Below are 22,532 nucleotides of genomic sequence, written 5' to 3' on the forward strand. Positions count from 1 at the left end.
GGCTGGGAATCAGGAGACCCAGGAATGAGGCTGGGAGGGTGTGGGAATGGGAAGGGTGGGAGGATGACTGCCTGTCAAAGGGTAAGTGGGTGATGGGGCTGTGGAACCCCCCCTTGGGAGATGGGAGAACCTGGCCCCCAGTGGACTAACCTGGTTCTGAGTAGTGGGCTGAGATCCACTGATGGGCTGTCCTTGGCCAGAAAGCGTCCTGGGGTATGGAACCCTGGGCAGGACAATAAGTCCGATCCCCAGGGAGGAGGAAGTGAGGAGGAGCCAGCCGTTTAGTGGCTCTGACGTACAAGGAGGAACTAGTAGTGGGAAATGTGGAAGTGGCTGGGGTAAGGAGGAGGGGAGGAGGGGAGAGGCTGACTGGTCAAGAGCATCTTTGTCCTGGGGACAGGAATGAGGGTTAGGCAGGATAGGTCTATCTGGGGTCCCTGAGGGCAGGAGGCTTTGGGGTCTTGGAGGAAGTTGTGATGGGGCAGGTGATGAGGGGTTCTGGGGTAGGATCCCAAAGTGGGGGCCCTGGATGTACAAGTTCTAGAGTGTTCAGGACTGAGACAGGGATAGCGCAGGGGACTCTGCCCACGTGGGCTGCCGAGCTGGGTATGGAGCCAGCATTTCAGGCCACCTGGCCAGTGAGTGAATGCCAAACACCACAGACTAAGAGGAAGCTCCTAGTGTGGGTGGGTGGGACCCACATGAGTGGGGCTGGGCTGGGGGCCTGGCATCCCAGAACCTATGGCTCAGAGGTGTCCCTATGCAAGGCTGGCACTCGGGGGGGGCTTGGTGGGCATGGGCTGCACAGTTGCATGGCAAGCAGGACCCCAAGGGAAAGGGACAGGGAGAGACACGAAGTGACACGAGAGCAGGGCTCCAGGGCACACAGAAGGAAGCAGCGGTTCCCCAGGAGCTGATGTCATACATCCAACACACGTCACACATTCAACCACAGTCTGACTTTTTTGTTTGTTTTTTGTTAATCCTCACCAGAGGATATTTTTTCTATTGCTTTTTTTAGAGAGAGTGGAAGGGAGGGAGGAAGGAAGGGGGCGGGGGAGAGAGAGAGAGAGATCAATTGGTTGCCTCCTGCATGCACCCTGACAGGGGCTAGGGATTGAATCTGCAACCCAGTTACATGCCCTTGACCGGGAATCGAACCCAAGACTCTTCAGTGTGGGAGCTGACATTCTAATTACTGGACCATACCCACCAACGAGTTGTGGTTTTGCTTGTTTTTTAAACAAATGGATTTCTCTTTTTGATTGGGTTACTGGTCTGCTCAAGAGAACTCAGACACTGTGGGTTTGGGTTTCAGCAAAGCTCTGAACCCAATCATGGAATTCCTGGACAGAAAAAGGGGGAGAGACCTTCTGTGTGTCAGGGGCAGTGCCAGACACCCACCAGACTCTCATATCCCCAGTCACAGGGCACAGGCACCAGTGTGGCTGCAACCATATGTTTATTCAAAGCTGAACACGCAAGTGCAAATTTAACGCAGGAAGATCTGTCAGTGGCCCACGGTGGCCATGGTAGGATGTTCTGCTTGGCCAAGAAGCACCTGGGCCCCTCAGACCAGTCCTTGGGTCTGAAGAGCCCCTGGCATGGGGTGTGCTCACTGCAGACTCCTCACCTAGAAGCCAGAATACCTTGCTAAATAATAAAGCAAAAATCATGGTGGGTCTGGGGTGGGGTAGAGTGTGACAAAGGTAGGCTGGGGGGATGGACTCAAAGACTCCTGGCCTGTAAGGAAGGGTCCCCTACATCTTGGGAGGTGGTGATGGATCCCAGGGGATCCCAACTGGTTTAACCACGGCCAGAAACAGTGGAACGCAGTGTCACAGCATCCCTGCTACCAGGGCTAGAGGTCAAGCTGTGGGCAGGGCCCAGGCCAGATCACCAGCCTGAGATGGGGCTGAGAGACCCATGTGGCTCAGCCTGGCTGGGCCATGGGACTTTCTGGACCTAGGAGGCCTGAAGTGGCTGAGACATTTTTTTAAGGGAGCCCAAGGGGACGTAGGACCTCTGGTACTGTCGGGTGGAGGGCAAGGGCAGTTTCCATGGGGGAATTTCTAGGGGAGCCTAAGTCATTAGAAGCAGCTGAATAAGCAGGGGTGGGGAATGCAGTCATCGCTGTTGTGAGCGGGGCGGCTCCGAGACATCACTGCCACAAGTCACCGGCCGCTGCCCCATTGTCATTCTCGTGGAACTTGTGCAGGTGATCAGCAAACCTGTGGGACACAGAAACCTTTGCTGTGGCCGCGTGCAAGGAGAGAAGTGTGTGTGTGCGGTGGGAGGGGGGGAGGGGGGGACGAGGGGGTTGAGGGGGAGGCATAGAAATCTCCAGGGTCGTGCACCATGTGATGGGGTGGGGGCTGAGGGCAGCAGGCATGTTGGGGGGCTGTGAGGTGAACCAGAGTGGGGGGCAATGGTGGAAGGCTGGGGGGACAGGGAACAGAGGAGGAGCTCAGTGGTGCTGTGGGGCTCAGTGTGGGGCCATGCGGGGGGCGGGGGGGGGGGGGACTCAGGGCGTCCTCACTTCTTGGCGCAGAAGGTGGCACAGTCCCTCTCCACGCTCTCGCTCCACGCCAGCTTGTAGAGAACCTGGCCAGGCAGAGACACCATGAGCTGCCCGTCCTGCCTCACAGGCACGCCTGCATCCACCTCCAGCCCTGGGCAGTGCTCAGGGCCCAGACCCCGGGTTGGTGGGCCTTAGAGATGCTTCTGTGCCCACCTGTTTCCAAGATGGACAGAAGGCCTGGACATGGAAGGATCACCCTAACATGCTGGGTGTGCCACCGGCAAGGCTAGGACCCGCAGGGCCCTGGGTCAGGCATCATGAGGCCTGTGTGCTGTGCCACTAACAGGATGTCCCTTCGGTGTGCAGCCCACCTGGTTGACCCTTAGTAGAGTTAGTAAGACCCTCTTTCCTGCCTTCCCCAGACTCCCACAGCAGCCCGTCCCTTCACCAAGCCCGTCCAGGACCGGGCCCAGACGGAGCCGCCAGGCCTCTCCCAGAGGGCCCAGTGGGTGGGCTTGTCATCCCCTGGCTGGGCTGAAGCCCTCGAAGGGGAGAGAAGTGGCCACGAGCAGATGGTGGGGCTTGGGGACGGCCTGGGTCCCTTCTGCCCTGGAGGTGAGGGGAGCATGATGAACGCAGCCCTGACCACCGCCTAGGCACCCACCAGGAAGACCAAGCAATGCAGGAACAGTGTGTAGAAGAAGCCGATGGTGCGCGCCATCTTGTTGGAGAGGACCAGCCGCCCCTGAAGAGAAAGCAAAGTGTGGAGCGGGAGTGGGACAGGCCTCACCCACCCCCGCAGGGCTGCCCCGGGCTCCTGCAGGGTAGGCCCAGGGCAGCAAGGGGAGGGAGGGGCAGGCAGCCGGCTCCTGTTCCACTGTACAGGCCAGGAATCTGGGCCACAGGAATCCTAAAGAATGGCATCCCCGGCAGCAGGATTCCAGAATCTACCACGAGAAGAGCTGTCCCAGAGTGGGGAGGGGATCCTGTTCTGGGTCACACAGCCACTCTTGGGAGGGCCTGTGAGGGGTCAGGGGGGTCCTGGGGGCTTCTCCAGACTGGATGGCAGGTGATGAGGTGGCCCGTCAGGGTTGGTGTCTCTGATGGCCCAGAGCAGGTGGGCACCCAGGGGGGACTCACCATGCTGAGTGTAGCCTTGTCCCAGGGGCTCAGGCTCAGGTACTTCCGCTGCCGCTCCTGAAGTGGGAGGGGTAATGAGAGGGCCCCTAAGGACCCCACCGGCCCGGCCAAGCTCGCTGCAGAAAGGGACCCTGCCCGCTGTTCCTGCAGAGTGCCGGGGCCGCCCGGTGCCCAGTCCTGTTCTGTGACGCCCCAGGCTCCTCCCAGGGATAGCTGCCTCCTGCTCTCTGTGGTGGCCCATTCTGTGGCCTGGGAGGTGGGGGAGGGAGTTACACAGATGGGGGGTACTACAGGTCACCTGACACTGGGAGCTCTTTGCCTGTCTGCCCTCCACTCCAAGTGTACACATGGAGTTAATCCATTCACTGTCACACTCTCACAGAGCCATCAGGCAGGTGTTCTGGGTGCTGTGGGCCCACCCAGGGTGGACCCTGGGCCTCCATGGCACCAAAGTGGGCGTGCAGGGGGCCCTGGTGGTCCGGTGGAGTCGGGAGTAAGGGAGGGCTGAGGCCAGGGGAGGGGGTGGGTTCTCCAGACGTCCCTGCCCTGCCTGGCCCTGAGGCCAGGCCACACACCCGCTTGCTGAAGGAGGAGAAGGGGTCCAGGCGCTCCTCATACTGGGACGAGTACCGCAGCTCCGTGTCATCGCTGCCACCGCCCTGTGTGGGGAGAAAGGAGACCCAGTCACGGACCCAGGAAGGCCTGGGCTGAGGGGAGGCTGGCAGGATCACAGCGAAGGTGGGGAAGGGGGCCCACAGTGACGGTGAGAATGTGGCTGGTGCCACGTGTCCAGGGACGCTGCCCAGGGTCGGAGGTCTCCCAGGAGGTCAGGGCCTCTGTGCCTCAGGGCAGGTATGGGGAACGAAGGCCCAGACAAGGGCTGGAATGTATAAGACAGACAGGGCTGGGCCCCATGCAAGGAGGTGGATTTAGAAGGTCTTCGTTGGGAGTGTGTGTGTGGGGTGGCTGTGGGAGCAGGCAGAGAAACGCCAGCCAGCCACCAGGTATGTGTTCCTGGCTTGCACAGAGTCTGGGCGCCCTCTGGTGGCCCAAGAACAGCTCCAATGGTGGAATGGGTGGCTAGTGGCTGAGGGTCATGCCTCAGGGAGGCCCCCATCAGAAGTGTCACTGCCCATTCTGTTTCTCTGCAGTCACAGAAGGGTTTCCTCACATGAGGTGGTCCCCTGTGAAGCCTGAGGGTTGAGAGAAGCCAGCAGCCCTCCTGGGCCCAGAACCAAGTGAGTAGGTTTCCACTCTGTTCTCTCTCTTTTTGTTAATCCTCACTGAGGGTATTTTTTCCATTGATTTTTAGAGTGGAAGGACGGGAAGAGAGGGGACAGAGAAAGAATGAGAGAGAGACACAGAGAGAGACACATGCACATCGACTGGATGCCTCCTGCACACATACCAACCAGGCTGGGCATCGAACCTGCAGCCCAAGTATGTTCCCTTGACCAGAACCTTTGGTGCCGGGCTGACATTGTGACCACTTAGAACACTTGCCAGGGCCCGCTCTGTTCTCTTGATTGTTTTTTGGGGGATGTTGGACCAAATTCTGGTATGGTTTTAAACAAATGTAAGGTTGTTTCCCTGCCTCTTGCTGTACCTCACCACCTCCTGGATGGATCTGATGCATGAGCCTCCACTAGGGCCCTGTGGGGGGGCTCTCCCCAGGTTAGGGAGGACAGCTGGCAGGCAGAGGGGGCCAGGAAGCCCAGTGCTGCCCAGCAGGTCACTGCCCCCGCCCCTCCTGCCCCAGAGTGTCCGCACTACCTCTCTCCCTGCCCGGTACACCTGGGGCAGAAACGGGGGAGGGCACTTACCCGGCCAGAGTAGTTCTGCAGGAACTTGATTTTCTCGAAGAGCTTGATGTTGTCGGCGCGCAGGCTGTCCAGCTCGCTCTGCAGGGCTTGGATGGTGTGCTGGGCCATGCGGTGCTCCTGTGGGCAGGCAGGGGTGGGTGGGCAGCAGGGCCAGCGGGGCAGGGGTGGGGGAGAGGCCTCCATGCTGGGAAGGCTACTGCTCCGCGACCTGCAGCCTCTTTGACCTGCTAAGACCCTTCTCCGGCTCTGGGAAGTGTCCCTTTCCCCCTGTGACCTTGCCTCGGGCAGAAGTCACAGTTCTTGGGTCAGGTTTCATCACGTCTTATTTGTTTATGGTATTATCAGCCTTTAAAAATCATTATCGAGACATAATTCATATAACATAAACATCACCATTTTAAAGTTTGCAATTCAGTTTTTTAAAAAATCTTCACAATTCTATCCCCACTAATTCCAGAGCATCTTGTCACCCCAATAACCTGTCCGTAGTCACTCCCCATTCCCTTTTCCCCTATCCCCCTGACAACCACTAATCTACTTTCTGTCTCAATGGATTTGCCTATTCTGGACATTTCATGTCAATGGAATCCATGCGATTTTAATGTCTGCTAATCTAGGGGCAAGGTGAAATGGGACCTCATTTTTCAATTTTATTAAAATCCTTATGTAGGTATTTTCTTCACATTGTTAACAGTTCAAACAGCACTAAAAAGGACATGGTAGTAAACGCAGAATTACCAAATGATCCAGCAATTCCACTTCTGGGCTTACACCCCAAAGAACTGAAAGCAGAGACTCGGAGCTATTTGCACACCCACATTCCTAGCAGCATTATTCACAGTAGCCAAAGATGGCTAACCCAAGTGTTCGTCAACAGATGAATGGATAAGCAAATGTGGCCTATCCATACAACGGAATATGATCCAGCCATAAAAAAGAAGAAAATTCTGGCACATGCTACAACACAGAGGAAGCTTGACGACATTATACTAAGTGAAATAAGCCAGTCACAAAGAACAAACGCTGGATGATCCTGCTCACAGGAGGTACTTAGAATAGTCATTCACAGAAACAGAGTAGAATGGGGCTTGGTGTGGGGGGCGGGGGGGAGGGGGAAGATGGGGAGTTAGTGTTTAATGGGTATAGAGTTTCAGTTTGGGAAGATGAAGAGTCCTAGAGATGGATGGTGGTGAGTGTATTTAATGCCACTGAACTGTACAGTTAAAAATGGTTAAGATGGTAAATTTTATGTTGTGTGTGTTTTGCCATAAGTTTTAAAAAGTACATGATAAAAAGTCTAGATTTTCAAAGCAAAAGGTAGAATACTTAACACTTACTTTTTCTCTCCCATGTAATTTATTCTGAAGGCCTTCTTTTGAGGGCTGCATAGCATTCCACAGTGTGGCTGTCCCAGTCCCTGGCGGGCATGTGGGTGTTCCCAGTCCACTGCCCCTGCGGGCAGCGGTGAGGGGACCCTCCCTAACATCCCTCCTTTGAAGCCTCAGGAGCCTGGATCACAGAGGGTCCCATTGGATCTGGCCCACTCTTGTCACTGGACCAGGCTGGGCCTGGCCCGCAGGGGGTGCTCAGTGAGTGTCTGCCTTCCCTGGTCTGCGCCTGGAAACCCATGGGGGACTGTGTGTTTGGAGAGGAAGAGTCCAGACATTCCATCATCAGCTCAAGCTGTGGCTCTCTGAAAAGGACGGAAACCTTCCTGGCTCCACTTCCTCGGAGAGCGATCAGGGGGGGCTTGGCTCTATGGGATTGGGGGGGGGGAGTCTGCAGAGTCCCCAGAGCCAGGTGGTGCCACTCTGGGTGCTCCCCTGGCCTGTCACTGGGTCCTCTGCGCTCTGGATGCAGTATCTACTCGCTCTGTGGGGACATCCTGGAGGCTTTAAAGGAAACAGCGTGCTCCTGCTTCCTTTACTCCGTCCTCACTCTCTCGGGTCCGGCTCCCTACTCTTCCAAGACCACAGCCCTCCTGCTGGCGCTACCGTCACCATCCAGGTATCAACAGTGCCCACGTGGAGGCACCTCACGTCAAAGGCCCAGACGCACCTGGACCAGTCGCCTTCCTCCTGGTGCTCCTCCAGGAAGGCCCCCAGCCAGGTGCTTACAGCCAGTCGGCTCTCTCGCCTCACAGAGCATCGCGACTCTGGACCGAGCATCTCTATCGACCTCAAAGACCCTCCTCCCTCTGCCTGCCCCTGCTTCTCCAAGTCTCCCACCTGGCTTACATGTTTCCTCCTGGATGACGGTGACCACTCCCAGCCTTCTGTCCTGAATTAGCTGCCCAAGTGACCCTTCTTGCCCTCCAGCCTGGCAGTGCTGCTCCCCTGTTGAAATCCTTTGCTGGTCCCCAACCTGGCTGTGGGCACTCGCCTGGCAACGCTGTGTTCTTACGGTAGCCCTGGAGTGACCTGCACTCCCTCTGGCGTCTTGTCCCCGTGTCTCTGCTCACGTAATCTCCTCTCCCCTGGGTGTCTGATTCCTCTTTCAAAGCTCAGCATGGCACGGCCTCCTCTAGGAAGCCCTCCTTGACTGCACAGAGCGAATCTAACCCCTCTACAATTTCGGGTCTGTGACACATCTCTCTCCCCCAAGCCTGAGTGTCCCCCACTGTGTCCTCAGGTCCAAGGAGTGTAGGGGAGGGACGCATGTGACTCACAGCCTCCAGCTCCTGGTTCCGGGTCCGGAAACGCTCCCTCTGGCTGGAGATGATGGACAGCAGTGAGTCTACCTGGCCCTCGGGGAGGGTGCTGCTGGTTGGTGCCATGGGTCCTAGGAAGCGGGGGAGAGTGGCTTGGGGTGGAAGGAGTCAGAGCCTCGCAGTGGGCCCTCAGGTTGGGTGGTCTCAGCCCCGAGGGAGCTCTGGCCAAGTGCCACGGGTGGAAGGCACTGGGTGATGAGAGGTCGGGGAAGGGTGGCCTGGGGAAAGGGGAGGGGTATGACATGAGAATAGGGGCCCTGGGCGGAGGGGCCCTGCCACAGTCTGAAGGCCAGGCCCCACCCCATTACTCTGTACTTGGATCCAAGACCCCTGCATCTGTCAGACTCCAGCTCCAGGGGAAGCGAAGGACCACTGATCTCGCTGGAAGCCAGGAGTATCCCCGCCCAGGTTCTGGCCTCCACCCTGGAGGAGGCCACCTCTCCATCGGCGCCGCCGGGAGCTCTCTGGCTGCATTTCCATGCCAAGGCCTCCCCGGGGAGCTGACCACCACCCATCAGCCCTCTACAGGCCACGGGCAGGGCCACAGGGGTCAAGACCTCAGGGGGCATACAGACTAAGGCCTACAAGGGCAAGTGGGGAGCTCACCCCTCCTTAATGTTGCTGCTGCATTGCTGGGATGGGGCCCTGACTTCCTTTGGGGGAGGGGGCGTGCTCTTTGGAAGTCAGGGCTCTGGCTGCATCACCTCTTCTCCCTTCCCTGCTCCCCACTGGCCGATGGCTGCCCTGGGGGGTCAGGTCGGCCCCTCCTCACCATAGAACAGGGCGGTGGCCTCCTTGATGGGCTCTGGGATCTTCTCCAGGCCGTGCTCGGCTGCACCCTGCAGGTGAGAGGAGAGGCGGGAGGCACCTTCGCATGCGGCATTGAACACAGTCTTTCAGGAGCCAAGCAAATGGGGGGCAAGGAGCAGTTGGGGTGGACTGGCGGCAGGGCAGGTACACAGTGGCCACAGGAGGGCCTGGAGAGGCCACCTCTCATGGCCAGGAAAAAGAAGGCAGGGCCCACCGAGGTTACCCCAGAAGCTGGAGCGGGGCAGGGCTCCAACCTGGCCACTCAGCCCTGATGGCCACCAGCGGCTGGCGTCCCTGGTCCTGCCAGCCAGGCTGCTGTGTGCCCTGGGCCAGCCCGGCTTCTCCTGAGCCCCATTTCTTCATTTCTAAAATGAGGGGGGTCATGTGATGACCTCCAAGGGCCCTTGGGCTCCAGCCTCCCATGATCTTTGGGCCTCAGGTCCTCTTGTTGTGAGGTGGGTGGGTAAATCCTGGCCTTGCTCCTGCCCAGAGCTCCCAGGGCAGGGGTCCACGCCAGTGCCTGAGGGTGCTTGTGCCAGGAGGAGGAGGCCTGCCTCTGTCCGAATTGGGCCTCCAGGTGAAGTGAGCAGGCCCAACCCAGAGAGAGAGCCCTTAGTGGGTGGTGAGGGGGGAGGGGGTAGAGGGGGCTCACCTCGGCATCTGGCCGCTGGATGGACTGGATGGTGCTGAGATCCTGCTCCAGGCGGGCAATCAGCTCCCTCTGCTCAGTCACCATGGCCATGGCCTCGGTGACGTGGACCTGCAGCTCTGCACAGCGCCCTGTAGCCAAAGGAAGACACGGCCATCAGAGGGAGCCTGGTGGGACCCAGGGTGCCTGTCCCCTCCCTGCCTCTCCAGCCACCAGTCCATAAGCAGGACTTCCTGGGGGCCACAGCGGAGTGCTGGCTGCTCCCTCCCCACCTTCTGCCTAAAGGACTGCCATCGGAGCAGCCAGCAGGGTCAGGGGCACTCCTGGCCCCAACAACTCTCTGTGCTCATGAAGCCCCCGGGTCAGGGAAGGAGTCCAGGTCCAGGACTTAGGAAACACGGTCCGCCCTGGCTCTGCCATGACCAGCTAGGTGAGCCTGGCCACCCCCTGCCCTGTCAAGCAGGGCAAGGAGGCTCAACACAAGGAGCCCCAAGTTTCTTCCCGGGCTGCTGCCCTGGGTCAGCGACCAGAAGAGGCCTCGGGGGTAGCAGTGGCGGAGAAAGCTACTGAGGTGCAGTGCGGGATGGGCAGGCCTCCTTCAGACCAGGTAAGGGCTGGGGGAGTGAGGGGCCCCAACTCTGGAGCTGACACCCGTAGCCCCTCACCCAACAGACTCCAGCACAGTGGTGGGGATGGGGGGGACCCAGGAATCCCCCGTCCCGTTCTTCTCCATCCAGGTGTACAGTGTCTTTCCCAGCAGGCGAATCCACGCCCCTGCCCTTTTGGAAGGTGGGAAATGTGGGGGGGTTCTCCCAGCCCAGGCCCCGTGGGAACCTTCTGCAGCCTCTGGCAGGGCGGACAGCGGTGGCTTGGCAGCCAGGCAGACCCAAGTTTGAGTTCTGGCCCTACTTCCGGCTGGCTGTGTGACTCTGGGCAGCTGAACCACCTGGTCTGGGCCTCATCTGTAAAATGGTGACAACAAACCTCCCCAGAGAGGGAGGCTCAAGCCCTGAGGCACACAGTGCTGTCCTTTGGAAGGACTGCATGGCCACTAGGGGGCACTGTGGTCTCAGAAATGCCCAAAGGCCCCAGGCTTTGCAATACCAGCAGGGCCCCTGTGCCTTCCAGGTGATTCCTTTACTGTGAGTCCTGCTTCACCCCCACCTGCTCCATCTCCTAGGTGACTGCAGTATGCCAAACCCTTTACACACCTCACCCCAGTCCAGTCAGCCAGGACAGATGAACAGAGGCTTCCCAGCCTGAGGCCAGCCCCAGGGTGTCCACCCGGGCTATGTCTAAGCCCTTCCCCATATGGGGGAAGGCCCAAATGGTTCAGATCCTGAATAGATTTCTTCCTTTAGACATCACTGATACCTCTTTGTACCTGGCAGGTAAGTGGTGGTGGCGGAAGTGAGGGTCCAAGGTGGGGCTGGGGGAAGAGATTGAACCCGAGGGCAGGGCCAAGTTAAAGAGGGAGGCCTGTGGGTGCAGGGTTGGGATCCTGTAGGTCCTGGATGGCCTACGAGAGCTTTAACCAGACCTCATGGGCAAGAGGCCCCGAGAGACCCCCAATGCCATGACCCGCTGACCTGGAGGTGGGGTCCTGTGGTCTCAGACCTGCAGGATGGGACTGAAGAGCAGTGTCACCTTGCTGCACCACATGCTTAGGAGGTGAGGTGGACAGAAGTCATGGTGAGATGGGGGAGAGGAGCCGTGAGAGGGAACGCTCTGGCCATGGGGCATCCATAAGCTCATCAGGAGCACATCCAAAAATGGTGTTGCGACTGACCGTGGGGGTGGGCAGACAGACCCCAGCACGCATGGAGGCGTGGAGCATCCCATTTTCAGGGATGAGGGCCCGGGGAGAGAAGAGACAGGGCAGAGGTGGGGGAACCTGTGGAGCGGCGGACTGCTGCCCAGCAGAGCGAGCCCGTGTCCCCGGGGGGGTGCACGCAGCAGGGTGCAGAGGGAGGCATGACATGAGGGCTGGGTAAAAGGCCAGTGCGATGGTTCCGTGGACTGCATGTTTTGTCTGTCAGCAGCCTGTGGCCATCCAGCCTGGTCGCAGCCAGGACCCTGGGGGAGGAGCGACTTGCAGCTTCTGGAGCCATCTGTGTGCACGGGGGAGATGTGGGGTCCCTAGGCGGGTGTTCCTGTGTATTTGTGTCTGTGCCTGCTGCTCAGGGGTTGGGCACACAGGTCCCTGCCCGAGCACACACGTGACACTGTGAATGTGTGAGGGCCCTCACAGCAACCCTTCATCCCAGGCAGCCCCCGCCTGCGGCGCCAGGCGCTTTGTTAAACTGGCCTGGACAGCCTGCCGCTGCTGCTGCTGCTGCACACGCACCCGGACACTGGGTGGGCCGCTAAGTTGATCTCTGGGGGTGCAAGGCTGAGTGAGGAGGTGGCTGTGCGTGAAACTGAGGGCTGGCTGCATGCTCACAGCAGACATGGAGGATGGCTGCCCGGGAGCCCCAGGGAAGAGGCTGGGCAAGGCTGGGCAGTGCAGGTGATGGGATCAGACCGAATGAAGGCCCTAAGCAGGGCACAGACCTGAGGCTGCAGTGGCAGGACCTGGACACTGTCTGGGAGCCCCATGGATGGGCCTGTCATTCTGCACTGGAGGGGTGATAAGGCCAGGAGACTGACCACGTGGGTGTCCCTGAAGGAGGGGCGTGCCTCCTCCATGGGAACGGGTGAGCAGCAGCGTGGTTTGGCTCTACTGCCCATGATGTGCTAGTGAACAGCTAAGGGGACCTCTGTGTGGGAAGCTGGACCCCTGGGCCTGCGGAGGGAGATGCGGGCTGGCGAGAGCTCAGGGCCCAGGGCTGGCTGAGCCCCCAGCGGCAGCCGTGGGAGCCCAGAGAGCACTGCGGTGAGAATGGCCAGGGCCTCCCGGGACGCTGACATTTTCAGAGGTGTCCTGGGAAAGACCCGGAGAAGAGGAAGCAGGAGGCAGATGAACATCAAGAGAAAGCGTGTTAAGGCATCAAGCTGAACAGGGGGCATCAGCGGGTAAGGAGGGATCACTGGTGTCACAAGAAAGGCTGCGGGGGTGAGGGCTGGAGTGAGCCGCTGGGAGAGCTTGGTCAAATAGTAGCGCGGCGGGGAGCAGCAGGGTGTGGCGGAGGGACCTGGGCACCACTCTGGACAGATGCCAGATGGGGCAGCACGGTGGGCAGACACTGTGTGAGGGGATGTGCTCGAGAGAGGGTATTCAGGAGTATGGAGCATGCAAAACGGAGTGTCTGCAGCTGGGGGAGGTGCCTGCATCTAGGAGAGGGGTGATAGACAGATGAGTGTGCGGGGAGCGGGAGGGAGGGTGGGGAGAACTCCTTGCCTCTGCAAGGTGGCAGAAGCCCCCGTAAGATGGGCCCAAGGCAGCCTCCTACCCTCATGAAAGTTCATAAAACCACATCTTTCTGGGGGATCTGAGAAGGCTTCCTAGAGCAGCGGTCGCCAACCTTTCGGACCTCGCGGACCACCAGAGGGGAGAAACAGCAAAGCAAGGTCAAGGTCAAAACTTAAGGAGGCCGGAGTATGACTTAAGGTCAAGAATGACTTCTGACTGCACACTGATTAAATGCAGAACCTTATCACAACTGGAGTCAGATGGCAAGGCCTGGGATGCTGTGTCTACCACTTTCTTTGCGGCGGCGTGTGGGGGACTCTGTGTTATTCAGTCAGCCACCTGCAAGCCAGGTAGGCGCTCTGGGGCCGCTAAAGGCACAAGTCTCTCTGCGTGGGGAGCTCTGAGGGGAGCCGAGCAGCTCACACATCCACCCTCTCGCCGCCTCTGCACCTGTCTGTCCCCAGGTGCAGGAGATGAGCGCCGAGCACTCCGTGCTGCAGGTGCCAGCCCCTCACTCCTGGGCAAGGGCTCCCATCCCCGGCCAGTGCCCTCCCTCTCCTGCAGCACCAGCTCTTGCTTCTCCTTTCCACAACTACAGAGCATGTTCCCCGTCTGATTCTCTCTCTCCTCTCCTCTCCCCCCAACTCTCTCTCCTCTTGACATGTTCCCCATCTGATTCTCTCTCTCCTCTCCTCTCCCCCCAACTCTCTCTCCTCTTGACATGTTCCCCATCTGATTCTCTCTCTCCTCTCCTCTCCCCCCAACTCTCTCTCCTCTTGACATGTTCCCCATCTGATTCTCTCTCTCCTCTCCTCTCCCCCCAACTCTCTCTCCTCACTGCCCCCTCCAGCTAGAAGTCTTCTATTCCAAGTGTTCACGTTCCTAAACCTTTCCCATCAGACTCGGATACTCACTGTCAACTGTCCTTACCAAGGTCACACATCTCTATGTGCTCAGCCCTCGTCTTACTGACCCACCGGCACCTGGTTCCCAGGTCACCGTACCCTCCCGGGCTTCCTGTCCTGCTGGCCGCTCCTCCTCAGTCTCCTTGGCTAGTGCTCCCCTCGCTAAGCTGAGAACATGCTGCACCTGGCACCGCCCCTGCACACCTTCCTCTTGCCGCCGCCTGGAGTCCACTGGTAAGCTGACGGAGCCCGATGAACCAGGGCATCTCCAGGACGCCCCTTTGCGGGGCGCATTCTCTACTTAGATGTGCAACTCACACTTAACGGGTACAGACTGGCCCTGGCATTGGGATGCACACGTGCCAGCACGCAGCCCCAGGGTGACCCCGCACCTCGCACACTTGGTGGAGGGGGTGGGGACACTTTCTCCCCAGCTGGGACCCCTGCACCCCAACACTGCAGATGCTCTCGGCGACACCCGAGTCCTTCTAGATGTCGGGTGGAAAGAACAGCCTCGCCGAGAGCGGGCTCACCCCCAGACTGGCTTTGTGTTTATCACGCGGCCACCCCTCCCGCCCGGCGCGCCTTCCCCAGCACAGCGCTTGCAGTCCCTCGGCCACTGTTGCCTCTGCGCACGTGCCGCCCCCCCAGGTGGAGTACTGTCCTGGCCCGCTGACCAGAAGTGCCTCCCCCCGTTTCAAGGCCGCTCCTGTGAACTCAGCCCTTTCCCAAGCTGCCACTCAGATGCCCCTCAGATGCCTAGGCTGTGGCTCAGCACCTGGTCCGTCTCCCCTTTGGGCTGTGAGCGACTTGAGGCCACGGGACACCTGGCTTGGAGCACATCGCTGGCACAGAGCAGTCCTCAGCGACTATCAATCAGCTCAATGTACCAGAGAAGGAGCTCTGCCACGCTGGAGCTCAGCACCCGCGATGTTTGGGGCCAGGCCATTGTTTGTGGGCGTGGGAGGACTGTTCTATGCGTCGTAGGATGTTTATCAGCATGTTTGGCATCCTCTAGAGCAGCGATTTTCAACCTTTGAAAAATCTCATGGCACACATGAACTACTAAAATTCTGTGGCACACCAAAAAATATGTTTTTTTTTTGCCAATCTGACAGAAAAAAAATAGGTACAATTTTGATTCAGTCACACAGGATGGCTATTGTTGTGTTGGCTGTTGTCATTTTTTTAAAAAAAATTGACAATCTAAGGGGAAAGTGGTCAGTGCCCCTGACATTTTAAAAATTCTTGCAGTACACCGGTTGAAAATCACGGCTGTAGTGCCCAGTAGCATCCCCACCCACTGGTGACAGCCCCACACGTCTCCAGGCATTGCCCAGTGTCCCAGGACAGCCACCTTCAGTTGGGAACCAGGGCCCCAGAGGATCTAGTCTCCTCAAACATGGGAGGCTTCTGGGTTTGGTTGTAACTGGATGGGGATCAGCTTTGAAGATGTTTAAGTCAGAGAGTCTCTAAGAGGAAGCCGCCTCCGTGGAGGGCGCAGCCCCCTCTCCACAAGAGTGGGGAGCAGGGAGGGTCCTCCTTCCTGTTTGTGACTGAGTCCAGTGGTGACAGCCTCTGACATTCAAGGACACCGAGACTTGGGTTTTCATCAGGGGCTGGAGAGGTGCTGGGTGTGGAGGGACTCTGCTGCCCCACCTGGGTGCCGGTTGGTACATCACAGGCATCACCACCGGCGAGCTGAGGCTAGCAGCTGCGGGTGCTCTGGCTAACCTTCGGAGAGCCCGGCCCCGAGCAGGGGCCCCTCCTGCTCTGGCCCAAGGAAGAAACAACTTTGACTGCAGGCAGCTGCTCTAGCAACCAAATGTGCCGTATTTGATGCCCTGTCTATCACCCTGGTCGACAGCCACGAACATGCACTGGGTGCCGGCCATGGGCCCAGGCGCCACGCTGAGCAGTGTGCAGGTATTATCCCTCAGTCGTCTCAGCAGCCCTGTGAGTCTGGCATTATTATATTCCCTTGCCAGAGATGGAAAGCGAAGCTCAAACAAGTTAAATTCATTCATTCTTTCAGAAAAGATTTCCCGAGCATGATCTAAGACTTGCCCGATGTCACACCAGCTGGTAAGAGAAGATGCTGGGTCTCCAGCTCCAACGCAGTGCCCCCTGACCACAAGGAATGGCCCGATGCCCCCCTGTACAATGAGTGGGGTCCTCAAATCTAACTCCCTGGAGCACCCCCCACCGCGCCCCGAACGGAGCAGCTCTGCTTTACCTGTCCACAAACCATTTTGCTTGGGGGGGAAAAAAAAAGGTGCGTTCTACCGACATTCTGAGAACCCAAGCTTCTTGGAAGAGGCAGGAACTTATGAATGTCTACCCAAACTGGGCCTGGGCTGTATCTCCCACTTCCATCACGCTGGGTGGGCCAGACTCCCATCAAGAACCCGAAGACCAGCCCCACCGCGCCCCACCACCACAATCCGGTCTCACCACCCTACAGGAACCAATGCTGTGCCTATGCGGGAGCAGTGACCCCCGAGCCGCCATGTAAGAGCCACGGAGGAAGAAGCAACCAGGTCCCAGGACAGCCACTTGGAGGCCCAGTTTGTAAAATCCTCACCCGTTAATTGATTTTAAAGAAGGGAGGGAGAGAGAAACATCGAGGTGAGAAACATTGATTGGTTGCCTGGGGTAAGTGCCCTGACCAGGAATTGAACCTGCAGCCTCCTGGTGCAGGGGACAATGCTCTAAACAAGGGAGCCAACGGGCCGGGGCTAGAGGCCCTTTTAAGCACAGCAGACAGGATCATGGCAGACAACTCCCTCCCTCCCTCCAATAATTATATCATCTTGTTGCCATTCCCTGTACATCTGCAATTGTGTTTCCTCAGGGCTTCAAATAAGGCACATTATTTCATTCAGACCCACTTAACTACAGGGCAAGGAGAAAGGCCACACACAGGGAGGCTAAGCGCTCTGCCTGGGGCGGGGGTATCGCCCACTGGCAGCCACAACATGAAATCTTGCTGCCTCTGCTGCCTCTGGGACTGGCACTTTACACAGGCAGAGTCAGGCCTGCAAAGCCATGTGCAACTGCCCTTTTGCTTAATTAAATCTCACTTTGAAAGCACTTGGGGAGATTTTAGGGGTAAAAGGACTTCGTGCTGGTTTTTTTTTTTTTTTTAAATATTTTACATTTTAATTTAGCTAGGGCAGTGGTCGGCAAACTCATTAGTCAACAGAGACAAATATCAACAGTACAATGATTGAAATTTCTTTTGAGAGCAGAATTTTTTAAACTTAAACTTCTTCTAACGCCACTTCTTCAAAATAGACTCGCCCAGGCCGTGGTATTTTGTGGAAGAGCCACACTCAAGGGGCCAAAGAGCCGCATGTGGCTCGCGAGCCGCAGTTTGCCGACCACGGAGCTAGCTGGATCTTTAAAAATTGGGGCATACCTAAACTAGCAAACAAAAATAGCAGAATGTTAGCTGAGCTAGACTTGACTTTGTCAAACTGGTAGCGCTCTAGTGGTTTTATGCTAATTCTCCCATCTGAGGGGATGGGGGCAGGGATTTGGGGGCAGCTGTAGACATACCCATGTCCGTGAGTGACCAGATGAAACCTGGGGCTGCCGGGAGCACCTGGCACTGATGCGAGACTGTCCCAGGCTCCGGGGTCTCGCACTGGAGGTTCGAGTCCCGTTTAACTCATGTTTCTGTGTCACATACAGGAGCTTCACATTCTGAAAACCACAGCTTAATGCACAACTAACAGACACCTCCCAATCAGTCCTACATCAGTGAGGATGGCGACTCTCTTCCAACCCTGTAGATCTCAAGATGAGAAACAGCTGTCACAAGCATTTGGACCATCTAGCAGCCAACTCTCAGAGCTCTCCCACCTCCAGCCCGAGACTGGCAGGAGAGACAGGACCCTTCTCAGGAGCCAGATCCTTCCAGAAACCCACACGACACCGTTCCCTTTTTCCTGAGTGGGAACTCACTGGCCTGCATTAACAGGTGCCCTCGGCTGCTCCTTCTTCACATCAGGAGTCAGGGACACAGCGCGAGACCCCACAGCGCGGGCTGAGGCCAGGCAGAGGTACCTGTCCGTGGCCTTGGGCAGCCAAGCTGCCATCAGCCCAGTGCCGGACCCAGCACTGCTGGCCACCTTTTCACAGACGACAGAGTGGGTGCCAGGAAGGTCAGTGCGTCAAGGGCACCCAAACAATAAGGGTGACAACAGCGAGCAGGGACAAAGGCCATTATGGAGCAGGCACCATGTCTGCAGGGGAAACCGGACAGTGGGGCCTTTGCATCCTACCCAGGCCCAGGTTTCCGCTGACACCTGCCAGGACGCCACGCCCCACCGGAAGCACGGGAAGGTGGAGGGAGGGCTGCCTCGGTTGGCAATTCTCGAGGTGCCTTTCAACCCAGAATGACAGTGTTTGCTGCTTCTCAGGCCAGAGCACTTTAAATAAAAACGACCCACACATTCTTGTGTTTGTATAAAAGATATTTACTTCAATTATCACACCTAGGGTGCTAGTGAATAATAATACATGGTGTGAGTTTCATACAGTGATATTGCTTCTCCATATCATATAGGGACCGTTGTACAGTGCTGAGAACAAACATCGTATGGCTAACCAAAGACAGAAGGGACAAGGCCGAGGGTCTGACGGGTGCCTCCCCCACCCCCATGCCAGCCGGAGCAACTTTTGACTCTTAATGTTGAAAACAAATAGCAAGAAATAAAATGTTACCAGAGATGGGTCACAGCAACACAGCAGAGGCTTCTCAAAGCTATTTGTACAAATAAATGATGCCTTTTTAAAAGTTTTTTTTTTTTTTTTGGTCAATTGGGTCTCTGTGAGGATCTTTTAAAAAAGTCTGTGATTGTGAGTATTAACAAACAAGCTCTAAAAACATCTAAGACTTAGTGCGTTACAGAAAATATAAAATACTGCTAAAATGTAAGACACCACGATACACTGGGGGGGAGCTGAGCTTATTAAGAATTCTCCGGAAGAAGTCGCCACTCCATGAGCGCGCCTGGCTTGTGCTGTGTTAGTAGTCTGGACAGGAGCGTGGCTACCCGCTCGCAGGCAAGTAGTTATTGCACAATTGCAAAGAGCTAGGTCTTACTCAGTGGAAAGGGACGTGGGAAAACCTTTTCTTTTCCCACTTTTATTTTATAACAAGCTATTCTCAAATGCTTTAAGAATTTTGAACGAATCCTCACATCTCCAAAATGCACAGCATTTTCTGAGGGGTCTCAGATGGTGGGACATGAGATGCCTGTTTTCTCAAGAGGCAGAAAACGGCTCAAGAGAGAGACATGCATAGACTAATTAGAGAGAAATGGAAACCCTTTAGGGGAGGGGATGAGGACAGTGATTTCATTGGAGGGCATCCTTTGAGAGGTGAGAACAAAACCAGGACCTCCAAATGACTTCAGAGAAGGGGAAAAGTCATGACATGGAAAGTGAGTCGGGGGTCGGTGGATGGGAGCAGAGACAGAGGTCTGGCTCCAGCTGGGGTTGGCAATTCTCGAGGTGCTTTTCAACCCCTGCTTTGGCCTGGGGGAGCTTCCTTCTCTTGTGCCCATGAGGGTGAGCCCACAGGCCCGAGGCCAGACCCACTTCGCCCTCACACCCCTTTGCAAGCAACTGGGTGTCTTGTTGGCTGTGCTTCTACCTCAGAAAGCTCTGCCCACATCTAACTTCCCTACACACTTAACCACAGTAAGGGGGAGAGGGGCTCCCCCATGACCTCCTTGGTGTGGGTCCTCAAGCCACAGCCAAACTAAGAACACTGTTGCTTCAACAGATGGTTTTGACCAAATTCGTATGCAAGAAAAACAACAACAACAACAACAGCAACAGCAACAGCAACAACAGCCAACTAAAACACGTCAACCCACGTGAGCCTTACAAGAAACCATTCTCTCCCTCGGAAGTCATCGCCTTGGCCAGGCCGCCGCGCCCTCTCTGACCAGGGCTCCTCGCTGAAACTTCATGAACCCAGAAGTCGTACAGAGGCTCTAGGAGGCTTTGGGGAACTCAACCTTGCTTTTCTAAGTCTCCTCTGCAGCTGCTCACACGAGTGTTCTTCAACTCGGCATTTCCTCACACGGGTAGATTTTTGTTCATCAACTCTCATTTAAAAAGACACGTGAAGACCACCAGTTTCTGAGTGGCTGCTCTGGAGACAGACGTCTAATCCTGCTGGAGAAACCCCCTCTGCCCCCAGTCAGATCCCCAGGCCCTTCGGTTCTTTTTTTGGGGTGGGATGGGGAGGCAGGAGGCAGAAGACAGTAACCACTGGAGTGATAGCAAAAAGCATTTATAACAACAACAACAACAACAACGACAACAACATAAAACAACAATATACTCCTGATAAGTACTTAAATGATTAACCTAATAATAAATAGAAGAGGATAGAAATAATTTTTTTTTTTCCCTCAAGGAAACATCCTTTTATAATTATCCTCACGCACGCTGGCAGGTCAGTAGCAGTCAATCCATCTCAACAAGAAGAGGTTAAGTGCTGGAAGGGAGGTTCTCAGCTGCTGAGTCACCAACACCCCCACGCGGCCGCCCAGCCAGCGGTTCTGGCCAAGCGCCCTGCAGGCCTCGCTTGGTGGTCAGCAATGGGCAGGCCGGGAGCCGGGGGAGGGAAGCCTGTTTCCCTTCGGTTCATGAATAAACGGAACTACAGTGAACATACTCATCCACAACCTGAATCGTCTTGGTCTAAAGCTTACTTTGAGTTCATTTGGTGTGCAATACATTATCTCTTAAAAATGAAGAAAAATGATTTCTATTGCACAGAGCTTTTACATATAGTCATCTATTTAAGTGCTTTCTGTTTAAAGCAAACTAAAAAAAAAAAAAAAAAAATAAAAAAAAAGACAGAAGGAAAATGAAAAAGGAGAAAAAAGGAACTATAGAACAAAAGCAGCCCCGTGCCACTTCCATGTGTCGTGCTGATGGGAGTCTGGTTTCACCAGCGGAAGTCCCAATGCTTCCATACACACTGTGCTTCTGATTATTTTCCATAGGGATGTAGCCATGACATTGGGATATAAGGCACCTTTCCTTTCTGACCACAGAAAGCTTGATACATAGCACATAGCATATTTTGTGGTAGAAACTAAAGCCTAAACACTACAGAAATTACAGTAACACCGGCTACACTTCTTAACAGTACTGGATAAAATGACCATAAAAGCAACTCAAAGGTGTTTTAAAAGTTTAGGTACGGGGATGGGGAAAGCGCACATTTATGGATAGCCTAATATCTTTCTCTCACTAATCTTTTTTAGGGTTCTTTGTCTACAATGCCCAACTTTTAAAGTCAGCATTTTTGAGGAGACTAGGCGCTTTGGAAATGTCTTGTTAAAGCTAAATGTCACTTCATCCAAAACCGAAAATGGAGATGATGCCACTGTCAGCGTGGACACAGTATCTTTGGAGGGGAGGAGGGGGTGGGAAGGTGGCAGCCCGGCCTGGTCAGTGGGGACTGCATTTCCCTTTATTCCCTGGCCAGGCAGGAGGCTCACAGGCTGCTGGGGCTGTTGGGGCAGGAACTCGGGGATGGGGCCCATTTCGCTCAGCTGGCTGCTCCCCACACCCTGTCCTCTGCTGTCTTGATTCACCCAGAGGGCTCTGGCCTCAGCTTCAGCACCCCTCTAAGGCAGCGGTCGCCAACCTTTCGGACCTCACGGACCACCAGTTGGCGACCATTGCTCTAAGGGTCTTAGAGCTGGATCTTTTTGGAACTTTAATTGGGAACTTGTTTCTTCCTTTCTTCCCCCAGTAGGTTTCATCTACCAACAGGCAGAAACTGATGGGAATGGGAATGGTATTGTCAAATTGGACCAATCTCTTAGCATGCAAGCGAGCTGGCCAGCCTACCGTTCAATGGACTGGGAAATGGAACTACATCACTTTGGAGTCCCAGGCCACCACCTTGCCACTCGGGCAGGAGCTCTGCCTTGTGGGTCATGAAGGCTCACCTGCCTTCAAGGCCCAAATGAAACTGCAGGAGGACTGGGGGCATTTTTACATGTGAGCTTTTACCGGTAAATGCTCAAGTACATGATGACGGCACAAATCTTACGCTCCCACTTCCAAATTCTTTCCACCAGGAGAACACTTTGGCCACCAGGGTGGATGGGTCCACATCCAACCAGCAGCCCTGGGAGCTGGTTTCCTTTAGCACTGGGTGGAGATTGGCATCTTCTTGGGAAGAAAGAGCCATGTGACTGAAGACTGGGTGAGCGGGCTGGAGAATGCTGTATCCTCTCCTGTCTCTGAGATGTTTCCAAAGGAGTGTGACAGTGGAGCTGAAGTCCTAACCCCCCGGTGCCAGAGAGAATAAAGACAGAGTTCCCCAATGCCAGGTAGGAACCCTAGGGAAGTGTCCTCATGTGGCCATTTAGGGGCAGCCCAGGGCAAGGAAAATGACTGTGATGGATCTTAACAGCTGAGCAGAAATGGGCAGAAAAGAAAAGGCAGGCCAAAGACAAGGCCCTTTGAGGCCTGAGACTGTCCCTGCCTGCCAAGGAAACAGCTGACAGATCTTCAAGAACAGGTGGAAGTCAAGAGAAAAATCCATGTGCCTCACAGAGCACAGCTGTCTGTCAT

General features: G+C 56.0%; 1 protein-coding gene across 6 annotated transcripts in view; it reads right to left on the minus strand.

Moving 5' to 3' along the window:
* Positions 1-1,443: 1,443 nt before the first annotated feature.
* Positions 1,444-22,532, minus strand: part of CUX1 (cut like homeobox 1) — a 355,467-nt gene continuing 334,378 nt past the window's right edge. For all 6 annotated transcript variants that reach the window (XM_054714870.1, XM_054714869.1, XM_054714868.1 and 3 more), the window contains 9 exons: positions 9,657-9,784; positions 8,967-9,033; positions 8,153-8,265; positions 5,485-5,601; positions 4,237-4,320; positions 3,662-3,718; positions 3,186-3,266; positions 2,540-2,604; positions 1,444-2,231 (listed from right to left, as the gene is read on the minus strand). In XM_054714870.1, coding sequence (XP_054570845.1) covers positions 2,162-2,231; positions 2,540-2,604; positions 3,186-3,266; positions 3,662-3,718; positions 4,237-4,320; positions 5,485-5,601; positions 8,153-8,265; positions 8,967-9,033; positions 9,657-9,784 — 782 coding nt within the window. In that variant the 3' untranslated portion in view covers positions 1,444-2,161. The remainder of the gene's footprint in view (positions 2,232-2,539; positions 2,605-3,185; positions 3,267-3,661; positions 3,719-4,236; positions 4,321-5,484; positions 5,602-8,152; positions 8,266-8,966; positions 9,034-9,656; positions 9,785-22,532) is intronic.

This window comes from Eptesicus fuscus, chromosome 4, assembly GCF_027574615.1.
Source record: "Eptesicus fuscus isolate TK198812 chromosome 4, DD_ASM_mEF_20220401, whole genome shotgun sequence".
Lineage (NCBI taxonomy): Eukaryota > Metazoa > Chordata > Mammalia > Chiroptera > Vespertilionidae > Eptesicus > Eptesicus fuscus.